At 35.0% G+C, this 18,322-nt stretch overlaps 1 protein-coding gene across 1 annotated transcript in view; it reads left to right on the top strand.

Annotated features, from left to right (window-relative positions):
• Positions 1–18,322, top strand: part of LOC127852969 (uncharacterized) — a 37,118-nt gene that overhangs the window by 9,825 nt on the left and 8,971 nt on the right. The window contains exons 8-15 of the mRNA XM_052387067.1: positions 330–501; positions 891–1,087; positions 1,871–1,945; positions 2,753–2,828; positions 3,448–3,531; positions 9,364–10,070; positions 10,557–10,634; positions 10,827–10,960. Coding sequence (XP_052243027.1) covers positions 330–501; positions 891–1,087; positions 1,871–1,945; positions 2,753–2,828; positions 3,448–3,531; positions 9,364–10,070; positions 10,557–10,634; positions 10,827–10,960 — 1,523 coding nt within the window. The remainder of the gene's footprint in view (positions 1–329; positions 502–890; positions 1,088–1,870; positions 1,946–2,752; positions 2,829–3,447; positions 3,532–9,363; positions 10,071–10,556; positions 10,635–10,826; positions 10,961–18,322) is intronic.

An 18,322-nucleotide genomic window follows, 5' to 3' on the forward strand; every position in this document is an offset into this window, starting at 1 on the left:
AAATATGAGCGCATTTTGCATTTTTGGTTCTAGGGCAAACACTAATTCAAATACTTATCGAGCATATGCCCACACATTTTTAACCAGTTATATTTTTCATTATAAAAATTTGGTTACAAAGCACATGTAATGCTGTTATTCTTGGAGTTCATCAGCTATTTGCTGCTTCATTCACTTTACAGTAAAGATATATAAACATATATATTATTATTAGGGATGGGAATTTCCCATCCCTAATTATAATATAAGATGTGGTAATAACATAAATCTTTTCAATAATCTGTATAATTAATAATAATTGAATGAATGAACCTTGCATTTTTGTCCAGTCGAGTGAATCTCTGCGCACAAAGATGAAGATGGAGCGTGACCTTGCCAAGGTTAAGGACATTATGGAAGGTCTTTCAGAGGAAGGGGCCCGCCTACAGGAGATGATCAGCACCCTGAAGAGGCCCAAACCAGGGGATGGCCAACCAAATGGTTCATCACCAAATGTTATATGTAAGCATGGTAGTGTTGTGTGAAATAATGTTTGATTCAAGTATTCATACACAATAATGCTTTAAGTGGTTTCTTATATATATATATAAAAGAATGTGTGTGTCGTCTCTTAGAACAAATATCCATACACTTAACCACTTTTTCTTTATTATCTTAATAACAAGACTAAGAAGAAGTACTAATTCTATATTGTAGTACTTGTATTGAACTTATTGAAAAATGTTATATTGTTAAAAGGGACGAGGTATATCTGTCTGTAAGGATAGCTAGAACCTCTAAGGCATATTGCATTTTTAATGGCAAGTTACACATAATCTTATGTTGATGCCTGGAATTCAAGAGTTTGAGATGCCATCAATTGAACCCTACATGCCTAGCATGTTTTGCAGCTCCAGGTGATAAATCATCTGACAAGGCTGATGGGAGACTGGCTCAGATTGGTTCCACGTATTACGAGACTGACCTAGATTCGGGCGAGTGTAAGAACCTGGGTCACGTGTCAGCACTCCTTGCCTCGTTCCCCCACTATCAGCCTGTGTCTGATAGGAGTCCCCCCGCCAGTGGCAACAGCTTGTTCAAGCCTGTGGTATGTCTGCACCAAGGTTTAGGGTTTTTACTCCGTTAAGAAGTAAAAAACCTTCGCTTGTCCACCTAATATTTCCAAGCAAAACCTGTGTTAATGTTTATTTTGCACTCTATAATTAAAGTACAATAATATTATTGATGCTTATAAGATGAGTTTTATTTACTTATTTACAAAGTACGGTGTGTGTTAGTGTGCAGTGCAAGAAATATAATGGCTCTCTTCAGTTGTTTGATAGTTATTACCCTGCAAGTTGGTATTTTCCTTGTGCGGAACACAGGTACATTGTGTTATATTATGGTGCAGATCATTGATTAAAAAAGGAGGTTAATACAGGGATTCAAATAAAACTTCTTTTAATAATAGAAGACTTTGAGAGGATGTGCAGAGTACAAGAACCATAACCCTATATTGGAGAGTTTATGGAGTAATTGCCCTTTGTTTAAATTTCTTGTGCAAAAGATAACTACAAGTGTATGATTGACTGAGATTTCTGTTTTCACAAAATAAATAAAACGTGTCTGTTTTATCTAACTTTTAAGATCAAGATCATGCTTGTGTGTCAGAATGATGCTTTAGGGGCGTTTGATATTAACAATGATGGTACTTGTTTCTACCACAGAAGAAATAATTTTGTTCCTACTACTCAATTTTGGTAAATTAATGCTATGTTTGATTTTGTCTGAAGGAGAATTTTAATAACAAAATCCTTTTTGGAACTGAATTGTTTCTTTCGGTTTTCAATAGGTTTTTGAATTTTGCAGCATTGTCAAATGTTTCTTTCAGGACTCTGAGAAGCCACTTCATGCCACCTCTGCTGCCTCCACATTCCAAAAACCAGCGTCAGCAAATCATATACAGGTGACATTTCATCATCAGTCATGCTTAGCAATTTACTTGTAGAAACTCTTTGTTAACACACGGTCATTTAATTTTAGGTAATGGTTTAGCCTGCTAGCTTATTTGGTTGAGCAATGTATGATAATTTCGTGTTCATTCCATTCATTTTACTGTGCTTTTAATACAGAAAAGATTGAAGGCAACCGAAGAACAGAGCAGCACACTCTTTTCTTTTTTCCACCACGATAATAGTATGGGCAGAATAAAAATATAAATCTTAATACCGATCTAAAATAACTATTTTATTCACATATTATCTGTCCACCTGTATATGCTTCAGAGGTTCACACAAGTTTCAACATAGCACCAATTTCTGAGTGCCCCAGTAGCTCGCAGTCTGTTCAGGTTTTATACTGTTTGCTGCTCATCAGTATCGTAGGGTTGGCAATGAAGCCTTTACAATTTTTATCTAGTAAGAAAGGTCTTAAATTAAATTTAACTTCCTGGAAAGATATTAAAGTAAAATGTGAAAATGTCTTCCTGATAGGCCTGTGCTGACTGAATTAGCTGATCCAGTATGAGACATATAGCACATACACGAAAACAAAAGAGTCGTGTTCTGAGAAAACTGCGCTTAATGCATGTGCGTAAAGTGTCATCCCAGATTAGCCTGTGCAGTCCGCACAGGCTAATCAGGGACGACACTTTCCGCCTAAACTTACTTTTCGGTAAGGAGGGACTTCCTTGAAACCAAAAATACCATGCATTATGCCCAGTTTTCTCGGACTGCGGCTCAAAAATGCAATCTTTGTTGTTTGACCCTTGTAGGCTGATGATGGGACAGATGGCTTGCCCAATCAGTGGGACATTGGGGATGCTGAAGACAACACCAAACGCTTCTTTGGTGAGTTAAATTTACCTATCTTTGAAGAGATTTTAAATACTGTGTCTTGTCATGACAGCTGAGGAATTGTGATAGTCTCTATTTTTAATGGTCACTCCTTTTTTTCCCGCAAATGTATACAGACAAAATTATACAGAAAAGTTGAATTTAAAAATCTTATTTATCTATCTTTATGGGTCATTAAATGATGATCAAGAGTTCTTTGGGCAAAGAAAATTCACTCATCCTTACAAGCTAAATATTCTAGCTGGTTTTCCAACAGGAAAGTGTTGTTTTTTAACACTGGTATTTAGCGAATAGAATTACGCCAGAGGCTCTGATTGTTATGAGGGTAGTCATATAATACGAGTCTTTCATTCCTGGCGTGGCCACTTGTGAAAATACTAAAATTGATGACATGAGGATATTTGTTGGTTTCTGTACATAATCAGTTTTCATTTAGGAATGATCAGAGAAAAATGAACTTTTTTCTATGATCTTATCTTACACTGAATTCAACAAATATCTTGTATGTCTAAGATTTTAACATGGTAATGAAACACCTGTATGTTGAATGTTAAAGTCAACAATCACAATAAAACTTATGATCATGAAAATGCAATCTCACTTTTAAATCCAGGTCTTTTGCCAAAAAACATGCCTAAACAGCAGACGGTCAGAGATGTAAAACGACATGCAGATGCAAGGAAAAAAAAGGAAGATGGTAAAATTTTAATTCAGAATTTTGATTCAAAGCTTAAATCTATAATTGTAATTCTCAATATTTAAGGAATTCAACTGTGTGGCTGGTTTAACCATGCTGTTTTGTTTTCTTTTCTAGAAATCATGGTTTAGCTCTAGGTATTCTACATAGCCTCAGAAATATCCGAGTACTCATCTGTGTATGAATGTGTTATAACGTGTGCTGTACTTAAGTTATTCAGCATTTATTACCAGCTTTCAAAGGTCTGTGTAGCATTAACAGTATTTTCCTTCTTAAAATCCCCCATAGGAGGAGGGATATTGTTTTTGAGTAGTCTGTCCATCTGTCCTCCCATCCATCTGGAAAACTTTTTATACCCCCATTTCCATTGGTAATGGGGGCTATACAGATGTCACTTTGTCGGTCTGTCGGTCCGTCTGTTGGTCTGTCCAGAAATTTCATCCGATCTTCACCAAACTTTGTCAGAAGTTGTATCTAGATGATGTCTAGGTCAGGTTTGAATATGGGTCATGCCGGGTCAAAAACTAGGTCATGGGGTCACTTAGTGTGTTTTTAACTGAAAGTTTGTCCCAACCATAACTATGTCATTTATTGTTAGATTTTAAAATGACTTGATAAATTTGTTCACCATCATGGGACGATGTGTCGTGTGAAAAAAGTACGTCGATATCTCAAAGGTCAAGGTCACACCTGGAGTTCAAAGGTCAAATGCTTGTCCGGGCCATAACTTTGTCATTTATTGTGAGATTTTAAAATCATTTGGCAAATGTGTTCACAATTTTTGGACGGTGTGTCGCGCGAAAGAATTACGTCAATATCTCCAAGGTCAAGGTCACACTTTGAGTTCAACGATCATAAATGAGCTTGTCCGGGCCATAACTATGTCGTTCATTGTAAAATTTTGAAATCATTTGGCACATTTGTTCACCATAATTGGATGATGTGGTGTGCGAAAGAATTACGTAGATATCTCCAAAGTCAAGGTCACACTTAAAGTTTAAAGGTCAAAAATGGCCATAAATGAGCTTGTCCGGGCCATAACTATGTTGTTCATTGTGAGATTTAAAATCATTTGGCACATTTGTTCACCATCATTGGATGGTGTGTGGCGTGAAAGAATTACTTCGATATCTCCAAGGTCAAGGGCACACTTTGAGTTCAAAGGTCAAAAATAGCCATCAATGAGCTTGTCCGGGCCATAACTATGTCGTTTATTGAGATTTTAAAATCATTTGGCTCTTTTGTTCACCATCATTGGACGGTGTGTTGCGCGAAAGAATTACGTCGATATGTCCAAGGTCAAGGTCACACTTTTAGTTCAAAGGTAAAAAATGGTAATAAATGATCTTGTCTGGGCCATAACTATGTCATTCATTGTGAGATTTTAAAATGACTCTGTACATTAATTTTGTTCACAGTCATTGGATAGTGTGTCATGTGAAAGAATTCAAGAGTTCAAAGGTCAAAATGGCTATAAATGATAATGGCATAATAATTTTAAAAAATCGCCATAAATTAGATTCTCTTGTTTTGTGAAGACAGCATGCAAAATAGTCTGTGTCAATGCGGCACGTGAAGGTATACGTCACGTATGTGACAAAGCTCTAGTTTAGTCTGGAGCGATCTCGGAACTGCTTTGGTTACTTTCATTGAAACTTGATATTATGAGTGTATATATGGATTAAAGAATGATGCACATTAAATGATGTCACTTTTGATTTTCAAATAATAGAGTTATGGCTCTGATTTGAAAATAAGAACACTTTTGTGTCCAGAGCCAGATCTCATCTTGGAACTGCTTCTGCAGATTTGATTAAAACTTGGCATGAGTGTATATATTGATGACAAATGATACAAGTCAATAATAGTTGCAATTCAGACCATTTGTCAATAGCACATTTATGGCCCTTTTCATCAAGTATTTTTCTGTCTTGTGCTGAATACCTGATAACATATGAGTCACAGACATCCGACTCTGCAAAACCCATAACCCTAGAGGCATGGTCAAGGTCACACTTTGAGGTCAAAGATCACATATTTGCTAAATTATTTGTTATGTTTCGATTTCTTCAGTATGCATTAAGGGATTCTATACTAACTTTCTACAATTGCTCTCCTTTATCTGGCTGTATATCACAAGTAAGACGCAGGTCTCTTGGGTCAAGGTCACGCACTGAGGTTAAATGCAATAAATTTTGATTAAGTATTGCTTATTTTGGTAGATCTCTACCATAAATCATAACAACACAATATAATGTTGTTTATACTATGTATAGATATACAAATGTAAGATGTCATTTGCATGTATGTTTTGGTATTCTTTTTTGAGTTACATGCCCTTGAAATTAAGCAATTGATTTAATAAATCAACTTTTTGTCTTGAGTGTGATCAATATGAAGTAGCAAACACTGTTTTTTAGCTCACCTGAGCGCAACGTGCTCTTGGTGAGCTTTTGTCTGTTGTCCGTCGTGCGTTGTCCGTTGTGCGACGTCAACATTTGCCTTGTTCACTCTCTAGAGGCCACATTTATTGTCCAATCTTCATGAAATTTGGTCAGAAGATTGGTTTTAATGATATCTTGGATGAGTTCGAAAATGGTTACGTTTGCTTAAAAAACATGGCTGCCAAGGGGAGGGGCATTTTTCATTATATGGCTTTAGATGGCTATAGTAAAATCTTGTTAACACTCTAGAGGCCACATTTATTGTCTGATCTTCATGAAACTTGGTCAGATTATTCATCTCAATAATATCTTGGACGAGTTCGAAAATGTGCCGGTTGGTTGAAAAACATGGCCGCCAGGGGGCGGGGCAATTTTCCTTATATGGCTATAGTAAAACCTTGTTAACATTCTAGAGGCCGCATTTATTTTCCGATCTTCATGAAACTTGCTCAAAAGATTTGTCCCACTGATATCTTTGATGAGTTAAAAAATGGTAACCTTTGCTTGAAAAACATGGCTGCCAAGGGGCGGGGCATTTTTCATAATATGGCTATAGATGGCTATAGTAAAATCTTGTTAACACTCTAGAGGCCACATTTATTGTCTGATCTTTATGAAACTTGGTCAGAAGATTTATCCGAATAATATCTTGGACGAGTTCGAAAATGATGCCGGTTGGTTGAAAAACATGGCCGCCAGGGGGCGGGGCATTTTTCCTTATATGGCTTTAGTAAAACCTTGTTAACATTCTAGAGGCCACATTTATTTTCCGATCTTCATGAACTTTGCTCAAAAGATTTGTCGCACTGATATCTTTGATGAGTTCAAAAATGGTAACCTTTGCTTGAAAAACATGGCTGCCAGGGGGGCGGGGCATTTTTCCTTATATGGCTATATATGGCTTTAATAAAATCTTGTTAACACTCTAGAGGCCACATTTATTGTTCAATCTTAATGAAACTTGGTCAGAAGATCCATCCCAATAATATCTTGGACGAGTTCGAAAATGATGCTGGTTGGTTGAAAAACATGGCCGCCAGGGGGCGGGGCATTTTTCCTTATATGGCTATAGTAAAACTTTGTTAACACTCTAGAGGCCACATTTATTGTCCAATCTTGATGAAATTTGGTCAGAAGATTTGTCTTAATGATATCTTGGATGAGTTTGAAAATGGTTACGTTTGCTTGAATAACATGGCCGCCAAGTTGCGGGGCATTTTTCCTTATATGGCTATTTAAGGCTTTAGTAAAATCTTGTTAACACTCTAAAGGCCACATTTATAGTCCGATCTTCATGAAACTCGGTCAGAAAATTCATCCCAATAATATCTTGGACGAGTTCAAAAATGATGCCGGTTGGTTGAAAGACATGGCCACCACAGGTGTGGGGTTATTTTCCTTATATGGCTATAGTAAAACCTTGTTAACACTCTAGAGGTCACATTTATTTTCCGATCATCATGAAACTTGGTCAGAAGATTTGTCCTAATGATATCTTGGATGAGTTTGAAAATGGTTCTGGTTGCTTTAAAAACATGGCCACCAGGGGCGGGGCATTTTTCCTCATATGGCTATATATGGCTATAGTAAAACCTTGTTAACACTCTAGAGGCCACATTTATTGTCCAATCTTCATGAAATTTGGTCAGAAGATTGTTCTCAATGATATCTTGGATGAGTTCGAAAATAATTGTGTTTGCTTGAAAAAAATGGCTTCCAAGGGGCGGGGCATTTTATCTATAATGGGCTGAAGTGCAAGCGTTTTTTGTGTGTATGTTCTTGGCAGAGTTATATTGCCTTAAATTTTGGCATTTTAATCAATAAATCAAAAAAAATTGCAACTGCTTGAAATGATCCATTATGGTTGTATTTGTCATCTGAACTGACTCTTCTACTTTATTTTCTATTTCATTTAAATAATTCACTAATATTTTCTGGATATAGATGCCCCTTGCATTTGATAGGAAAATGTTAATGTCAGTATTCTGTGACAGTTGTTCCAGTATACTTCAAGTTATTGTCTACTTATTGCTATTGACAACATTATACAATATTCCATTTAATGCAATAACATAAATGCAAATGTATATTAGATTATTTAACCTTTCATCTTTGTATCAGTTTCATTAAACAGAACATTATGTGTTAAATTTGTTACCAAAGATGAAAATAAAATGTAAACTTTTGTTGTGGAGCTTTATTTTGTGTGAACTTTAAACAGATAAGTTAACATTTATTTATAAGAAAATCAATATTCTGTTATAATTTTCTTATTTCTGTCAAAACTGACATCAACTTATTACATTTTAAAAGTTCTTTTAGGTTAAACATCATTATTGTTGTTGACACTTTTCTGATGTGCCATTTCCTCTGATTGCAATTTTATTTCTGTGTATTTTATTATATTAGTGGTGTTCTGAAAAAACTAATCAGGGACAACACTTTCCGAGTTCATGACATTTTTCGTTAAAATGAAGTCTCTTCTTAGCAAAAACCCAATTATGGCGGAAAGTGTCGTCCCTGATAAGCCCGTGCGGGCTGCACAGGCTGATCTGGGACGACACTTTACGCACATGCATTATGCCTAGTTTTCTCAGAACGGGACTCATATTAATTTATAAATAAGTAGAAAGTAGATGCTAGTTAATAATTTGCACAAAATGTTGTATCATGTTCCTGTATTATTGAATATATATCTATATCAGGAATGTCTGTTACAAAGTTCATTACAAACTTCCAATAACCTGTATATTTCTATGATCCAAAATACATTAGAAAGCAAAATACTGATGAAAACTTGGTTTGCTGTTCATCTTATACAGCCAGATATCTTTTAAGCATATGTGACAAAATCAGTATCTGGAAATTCAAATATTATACATGTATTTTTGTTAAAGCAGCAGATCACAGTGTAAAACTTTAGACTAAATGTTACATGGTTATTGGGACTAGATCCTGTAGCAGACGACAAACTTTCATGCATGTGTATACACTGTACTGAGGTGTCATTAATTTTCCTTTTATTTTCCCTTTCTTTTTCAAATTGTTTAGATTTTCTTCAAGTAACATACCGGTAAATACTCAAAAACATAGCATTTTGTATCTTGTTAAATCTGTGTTACCAGACCACATCTAGGGTTGACATTTTGGCTAATGCTATAAGGAACATTGATATGTATTAACTTGATTTTTTTTAAGTTTACAAACTATTCGTTGATTTTGAGTGTTTATGGGCTTTCTATAGCATTACATTATATGTAACTTTACACTTCACTTTATAGAATGAGTTCATATATAATTAAAAGAAAATGCACCTCAGTGAGTGTTCTATGTAACCATTTCTGTATATTTAGTCCTATTTATTCCTGATCTACCACTTTGTTTCTAGATCCACCCCCGCTTCATGTCGGTGTTGTCCCTTCAGAATATACCCACTCTGAATCTCATGTCTACGAAAACCTACCCCACCAGATGGCCTCATCTCCCACACAGCCCCAGCCGCCGTGGGCACCTGCAGTTGTAACCAGTGAAGTGGAACCTGTCGGAAAACAGCGTCGAAGATCTAACCTGCACCTAATCACACCCAAACCTTTTACTCTCAATAGTAAACCCACTCCATTTAGCAGTGTAAACAATGTATCCTCCTTACCACAGTACCGCAGTGTAAGTTCCAATCTTGACCAAACAGACGCACCCTTACAAAGCATTAATATTCAGAATAACCAATCACAGCCCAGTTTACAAAATGGTGGTGTAAATGCTGACTTAAGCAAATCAAATGACACTTATCAACCAACAGAGTCAATGAGAACACAGCCTTCCAACAAAACTCCGCCTCCTCCCCCAGTTAGAGAATCTAGCAAGTACATCACAGCAGAGGTCAGTCATCAGAACTTTGCTGACATTCTGGGAAAGTCTCCAACAAACAGAAACTATGAGCGTCCTGTGCCCACAATATTGAAGAAAGGCAAGAATAACCGAGCCTTGAACAAGATGCGTTACATGACAATTTCAAGTTCAGAGCCTGTTAAGTTGGAAAAGAGCTCGCCTCATTCACCGAAACTTCACAGCCAGGCTGGGGACCTGATCACATCGGTGAGTCAAAAATAAGTGTTTGTATTTTGTCTTGAAATTCTGGCAAAATATTTGCACATTTTTTACTTGTTATAACAAGTTGATTGAATAGAGATTAATTATACAGTGGTTTCTAAAAGTGAATTAACTAGATTATTTGACAAGCACATTATGACATTGATGCTGAGTATAACAAGTTCCAGTTTACAAATTTGTTTGGAAACTAAAAGGACTCTTTATAAACAAAAAGACTTACTAACAACATCAGTTGGTAATGAATTAAGGGTCAGTAAGTTTTAATATCCATTAAAGAATACATTATTTGATACAGTAACAGCTCTTGCCAGATCTTTATATCAGGCAACTGAACGCTAAGTGTGAAGGAAATGCATATACTTATTTTGTCTTATATCAGATACAATTCTTTCTTGCTATAATGTCCTGCTTTTGGGAGTTAAGTTGAGTTTAATGTTTGGTGTTCACCACATACCTGTGTGCTTTCATCAGCTGGACGTGCCAGACATTGTGAAAAGCTCCACCACAAAGGCTGACATGTTTGATGAGCGAACAATCGACAGAGAAGTCGTATGTACCGATAACTGTAACTTTCTGAAATCCAGTCTGCCATGCACATTATTACAGATTATGTGGCATTTTGTAATGTTGACATTGGGTTTTATTAACTCTTGCCAATAAGAAATTTCATTTAGTACATTTGTTAGTTAATTGATAAATGTCTTTTTACTGCCTTTTTCATTCACCTTGGTTCTTTTTCAGTTGTTTCGTCCGGCAAAGGTAGAAATCCCGGAGCGATACATTCCAGACTCAGACGATGAAAGCGTAACAGAAGAAGAGAAAGTAAAACGTCGCGAGAAAGCTGACAAAATCAAAAGGATTTTAACACAACAGAGGTAGGAATAAAAACATGTAAACCATTATTTAAAAATAAATAAACAGAAAACAATAAATTGTTGCATTCTAAATGTAGATACTCAATTTATAAATTGTTGCATTCTAAATGTAGATACTCAATTTACCTAAGTTTTTCAATTATCTTTATGATTTTTGTCCCTTATACTTTCCAACAAGCATGATTGTTGGATCTGCATGTAATGGTTGCATTCTGAACTTTCTGAAGTGTTCCCTTACCTGTCTGGCCAAAACTTCTGTTAAAGCCTTGATCCGGTTACAATGGACTTAATGCGTGTGGGTAAACTGTCCCAGATTAGCCTTTGCATTACAAACAGGTTTATCAGGGACAGAACTTCCTGCTTTAATGATTCTTTAACCATTTGCATGCTGGGAAATTTGTAGTCTGCTAAAATGTCGTCTGCTGAATTTCTAAAATTAGCATTTTCTTTGAGTATTTTCAAAGAATACTATCAGAATAGCAAACTGTTTGGATCCTGATGAGACGCCATGTTCTGTGGCATCTCATCCGGATCCAAACTGTTTGCAAAGGCCTTCAAAATTTGGTTCCAGCACTGAAAGAGTTAAGGCAGAACAAACAATACAAAAAAGCATTAAGACTAATTTTTGTCCAGGTTAAGGCTCTGTTATTTTCTGACCTGTATGTTGCAATTCATTTTAATGCATTTCTCTAGTTATTTAGCTTGTTGTCTTTTATCTAGTGTACATGTTTGGTAGCATGGCTTAAGTTTTTGGGTTTGAGCAAAAAAAAATTTTGACAGAAAATGCTTCTATATTCATAATAATAATGCAAACAGTAATCAAATTTTAAGGATAATGAAATAATAATTAAAACAAAATACGATACTGAAGGTTTTGTGATATTTTAAAGAAAACATTTGAATGCCATTTCTCTAATAATTACATTAGTATGGTTATAATGAAATACACTTGATAACTTCGATTGGTTATAATTTGTAGCATTCAAAATTTAAATGACATTTAATTCACATTGAAAGCATGAATGCTTTTGTGTTTAACTTGCCTCTTGTCCTGCCTTTTCTTGGAAGTCGTTACCAATATCCGCACTTGAAGGTAAGTGAGGCATGCCATCTGATATGACGTGTAAACATAATGTGCATCGTGAAGTACGCTCATCGTTTGTACACTGGGCTCATGTACATTGTACCTCTATGTAACATTGCCGTCAGACCTTTGCTTCAGTCTGTTATTTCAATATAAATATTAGATTCTGAATAATAATGATGACTCAACTATTGTTTTCAAGTAACATTAATTCTCACTTAATAAAACCAATAATCCAACCTTTTTTCATGTTAATCAATTCATCAAGGACTTTTATTTTAATCATTGAGTATTTATAACTAGAGTCCAGTTTCTAATTGATTGGCTTGCATTGTTATGTCAGTTGTAGAATGGTCTGGAATGCTAGCATTGTTATAATACGTGCCACAGTTTTGTTGGTGCATCATTCATCGTGCTGTTTGTGCCCATGGAAACAGCTTCATTGTTGTTGTTGTTAACATTGTTACCCTAAGAGTGGATGCCTGATAAGGAATTAAAAATAAAAATTATTAATCATCTTTAAATGATTATCAAAAGTTTGTTAATCCAGATTGGTGTGATGATGATAACTGACAAGATGTGCATGGTTGGGATTAATTGAAGGGCTTGTGGTAGAGACAATGGACAATGTGTTATGTTGCTACATCAAATTGTCAACTAACTATGCAAAAACAGTTTTTCATGTTTGAACGTTACATTTAAGAACCATCTATCATTAGCAGGGTGCAGAATCACCAGACTGTGGGGTTTAAACACGACGTTTGAGTGCTTTATTTCAAATAACATTTTTAACAAGTTTTCTTAAGAATTTCAACTAGTGCATAACAGACAGGTTACACTGCTTGTGGCAATGTGAAATACATCAGAATAACTAAATTTAATTAGCCTGTGTTCTTGCTCAAAGTTCAATTTGTGCTACATGGTTATGTTTCAAAGAACATGAAATATTCAAGGGTTTGTTCTTATACCTTAAGACTTCGGGACAAACTGCAAGAAAAACATTCTTGTATGCACTAAAGATTTTTGCAAATGTATTTCAATAACTTGAGATATTTGCAAAAATAAAGTTCTTAATGGTGTGATTACATTCTGTCCAACCCGTGCTTAAACCCCTGAAAACTTGGTTGATTCTGCACCCTGATTAATCATTCTGTCATCTAAAGCCTGGCCGTAATTCTTTTCTCTCATAAAATAGCTAATTCTAACCAAAATACCATATTCTTCTGACAAATGTGTACTATGTTTTTAAAGAGTGTTGTCATGATTGATGGTGTGTAAAACTAAGTAACAATTTTTGAATGTCAGTAACAACCTACAAACTGTAAGTGTGAATTACATGTTTCTTCAATTGCTGTAATGGCAGTTGATCCATCCACTAACATTTGCGTATATATTCAACAAACATTACTTGTGAGATGTAATACTTATGTATATTTATCTTCCTTTCCTATACTGTGTAGCAATTGGTAAGTGTTGTTCTGTTGCTATAGTAACCAGGGTCAAGGGTGACACGCAAACAGACATGAGCTCTTCTCACTGCAGCCTGTGTTGTTCTATACACATGATACATTCTTGGCTGTACAGTTTTGTTATGAACTATTAACTCCAATCTTTCCATGAGGCAAAAAATACAGTTTGTAAATGAGCTTTAATCATGGCCAGATTGGCTTAAGCTGTTTGATGGTGTTTGGATTAATGTATTTTCAATTACTAACCACTTGCTGATGTTATGTCCAGTTTAGATTTTTACTGAAGAAATAGTTATTATATCTGTAATGCTATAAGATGAATGGAACTTGAGCATAATAAGCTGCCTTAAAACAATTGTAGCATGCCTTGAACGTGTGTATGAGATGAGCTGTTATGGAAGTTCATTCACAACTTCTAAATGTAATTTAAAAACGAAAAAAACGAAGGCAAAATTTGTAACACATTAACACGTAACTACTTACAGATGCTCTTCAAAGAACTAGAATCGTTTCAGGTATTACAAAATAAATGCTATGTTAACTTGTCTAACATCACATTTATAAAGACAACACACTTGATCTCTTTTAACCCATTTATGCCTAGCGTCTAGAAAAGAAGGCCTTGGCAAACAGCGTAGACCCAGATGAGATGCCGTATGATGCGGCGTCTCATCAGGGTCTGCGCTGTTTGCTAAAAGGATTTTCTGTAAGAAATATTCTAAATTTAGAAATAAGAATACTAGAAATCCCTAATTTTGGCAATAAATTGATCCAATTTAAAAGGATGGGAGAGTCCACTAGGCTTAAATGGGTAAATATTAAGGCCAAGCAACTTAAGCAAATCATTTAAAATGTTTACATTTACTCAAAAACTTTCTTCTCAATTGTGTTGCCATTTTGATGACATTTCCAAGATCTTATTTCTTTGAAAACAATAACTGCATTGTTGGTAATTGGCAATAAGAATTTAACTCCGAAAACAAACTAATATGGAGGCATATTTACATACAAATTATTTGCATACTCTGGATCAGTCAAAAAAGAAAATCAATATTGCATCAATATTTTATCAGTGAAAAGATATTTAAACCACTTCTAGTATCTTTTTACGCATATCAAAGAAGTTTTTTTTATCAGCAAATAAGTTGAACATTGTAAGACAAACATTTCAATTGATAATCATACTTCATAAATCAGTGTGCAACATGTATTACTAAATCTGTCAAAGTATGTTAATTGTTTCACATTATTTTTACTAAGCAAACTTTTACCCTCCCCTTAGCTATAAACATGTGTTTTCTCACTCAAATTACCAATATTTGTTCTATTTGTATAAATCCATATATATTAATTTGTTTTAATGTATTAATTGACACAACACTGTTGAAGAAAATGCCCAAAATATTAAATGAAATATAGTATATATTGAGGAAGTAAAACAGACTGAAGACATATCCAGAAGCCCTCATTAATTTATAGCATGTACATTAAAGCTTGCTTTTTACTAAGATATACGCAACATAACTTTGACACACCTTTTAGGCTTAGGAAATTCTGACCACTGCTGCCTGAGTGTTACCAAAACAAAAAGAAATGGTGATCTTGATGATTAAAGGACTTGTTACTTTCAATCTTAAATCATCATACATGCCATATGTCCCAGATTGTCCGGGATTGTCCCGGAAAGGAAGAACACGTCCCGCAATCCCGGAAATCTGTCAAATGTCCCGGATTTTACTAAATCCATTAATACCTTATCTTAGGCTTAACTGCACCTCGAATCACTGTGTTCCCACTAATCTGCAGCGTCTCTATGGCAATGCTTACCCAAATAGGGGACTAGCTACGTGTCAAAGTAGATAAATTAACAGGGGTCCTGTCATCATATAGATTGTCTCACGTTCGCAGTCAAATTGAAAAGGCGGCATTGTTTGTGGTTGTTAATTGTCTTTAATATAACAATTTTATGGCAGTTTATTGGCGCATGCAATGAATGCTATGATTGAGCGACAACACTCGTAAGCAGTGTACCTGCAGTAAGATCATGCAGACGACAAGTGACGTAATTTTCATAAGCGTGTGATTTTATGGCAGTTTGTTGAATTAATAACGCACAACTGTTAATATTTTGTTCGATTCTCAAATGAGCATTATTCAATTTGTAATCGGAAACACCATACACGCCATATGTCCCAGATTGTCCGGGATTGTCCCTGAAATGAAGAACGCGTCCCGCAGTCCCAAAAATCTGTCAAATGTCCCGGATTTTACTAAATCCATATATACCTTATCTTAGGCTTAAATGCACCTCGAATCACTGTGTTCCCACTAATCAGCAGCGTCTCTATGGCAATGCCTACCCGAAAAGGTGACTACGCTACGTGTCAAAATCAATCAATTAACAGGGGTTCTGTCATCATATTGATTGTCTCACGTTCGCAGTCAAAATGAAAAGGCGGCATTGTTTAATTTGGTTGTTAATTTTCTTTAATATACTGATTTTATGGCAGTTTGTTGGCGCACTCTTTGAATGAGCAACAACACTCGTAAGCAGTGTACCTGCAGTAAGATCATGCAGACAACAAGTGACGTAATTTTCATACCGTATACGTGCTGTAAATATTTTGTTTGATTCTAAAATGAGCATTATTCAATTTGTAATCCGAAACACGCTTCTGAATGTTAATGCTTATGCAACATTAACAAATTCTAGCATCAGATAAACAGAGCTTTATCCTTTCTCTCAATAATAAGCGCGCGAAAATTATGCAGACATGTAGAACGTCGCATGGAAAGTGTGGGTGTATTTTGTGTTGTATAAAAAATTGAACATCATGTCAGGAGATTTACGTGTGTTCAGTGGAAAAAACCTGCCCCGATTGGACGTTATTTCATCACATCTTTAAATAGTAACAAATGCTCTACAAAGTTTTTATGCGGCCGTGGATACGCACACGTGTTTCCTGCAGATATGTGACATGTACACCAAAGGTAATTTGGTGCTCTTTTTACCATGAAAAACACGTGGCTGGTATCTAGTAACAGAAGAAGTAATGTTGAATTTGATGTTAATAGATCTTGTGTATTTTGGATAGTCTTTCGAACTTAGTAATTTACGATGTGAAAAAAATGCGTATCAAAAATGCATATATGTCTATATATATCGCTATATGCATACATGCCCTGGAAAATCGGCAAAAGTCCCGGAAAATTGAGCTCAATGTCACGGAATTGGTCTGAAAATGTATCGCATGTATGAATCCTATAGATGCTATCTTACAACAGTTTTCAATATATTGGATGTAACACACTGTGTCTAGGGTCACTGTCAGTTTGCTTGTATATGTAGGTAATATTGGTGGTTGTTGTTTGTCTGTTTTTATTGGTGTGTTGTGTTTATGTTTAAACATTTTGATCACATGCATTCCTACATTTAAACATAAGACAAGTGGGTGTGTTGAACTGCATGTACTGCAAAAATATTCAGTGTTAAACATATTTATGAGAAAAGGTTTTAAACTTGCTTAATACAAAGATCAAGTTACAATCTTGTTTATGCGCATGACACGTTTTTTTGGCTCTAATTACATCATCGTGTATAATTCAACTAAAAAATAAAATTGACAGGGAAGATTTAAAATTCATTAACACAAAATTCAAACCATGAGTTGCAAAATACAAATATTTCAATTAAGAATTTAATACCTTTTTTATTTTATTACATAGATGTATGAACGGATGGAAAATTATTCCTAATTTGCATAAACTTTAAGGCGTTTTCGATTTCATCTTTGTTAAAATGGCACTGTATTTCAAGTTATTGAAAAGCAGTTGCAAAAATCTCTGCATAAAAGACAGGTTTTCTTGCACTGTGAACCATATCTTAAAGTGGCCTTTTCACGCTTTGGCAAATTGACAAAAATGAAAAAAGTTGTTTCACATTCCCAAATTTTCGTTTTAGTTATGATATTTGTGAGGAAACAGAAAAACTAAACATTTACCATGATCTAATATACATTTGATTCATCTTTTGATGATTTAAAAACCTGAAAATTATAATTTTGTGAAACTACGAAGATTGCTATTATAAAGTATAAAATATGTCCGTCATACATATTCAGCAGGATGGTTGAGCGGTCTAATTGGTTTTTACTCCAGGACTCCAGGGGTCACTGGTTCGAGCCCTGCTGAGGTTTACTTTTTTTATTTCTTTATTTTATTCTTGATTTTTTACTGGAGCTTCTTAGATCCAATGTTTACATTTATCAATTTAAAGCATTTACCAGTAATGACAAACTTCAAAATATGCCAAAATCTGTGAAAAGGCCCCTTTAATATTAAAAAATAAATCATTGAATGGGTCTGAATTCGGTGCCAAAATTTCACGTTGCATGAAACGTAACCATGTAAATGAATGCGTTACATAATTTTGGCCAAGAACACAGGCTTATTAAATACAGTAATTTAGATGCTTTTCACATTGCCATAAGCAGCATTAAAAACTGTCTCTTATGCGCTAGGTGAAATTCTTACAAAAAATTAACTTAAAAAAAAGTTATTTGAAGAAGAACCTTGCTTGTTTACAACAATTAACGTAATATTGTGAACCCCACAAAGTTACGGGATCCTGCACCCTGTTACTGTTAGCACCAAAAAATGTCGTTGTTTCATTATTTAAGAATAAAATTCAGCGCTATTAACATTTTCACAATACAATTACTTCAATTGGCCACCTGTTAATGAACAATTAGTATGTTCACGAATATTTATGAGTTGATTGCAATATTTAATGATCAGGGAATGAAACAT

Source organism: Dreissena polymorpha, chromosome 12 (genome assembly GCF_020536995.1).
Source record: "Dreissena polymorpha isolate Duluth1 chromosome 12, UMN_Dpol_1.0, whole genome shotgun sequence".
NCBI lineage: Eukaryota > Metazoa > Mollusca > Bivalvia > Myida > Dreissenidae > Dreissena > Dreissena polymorpha.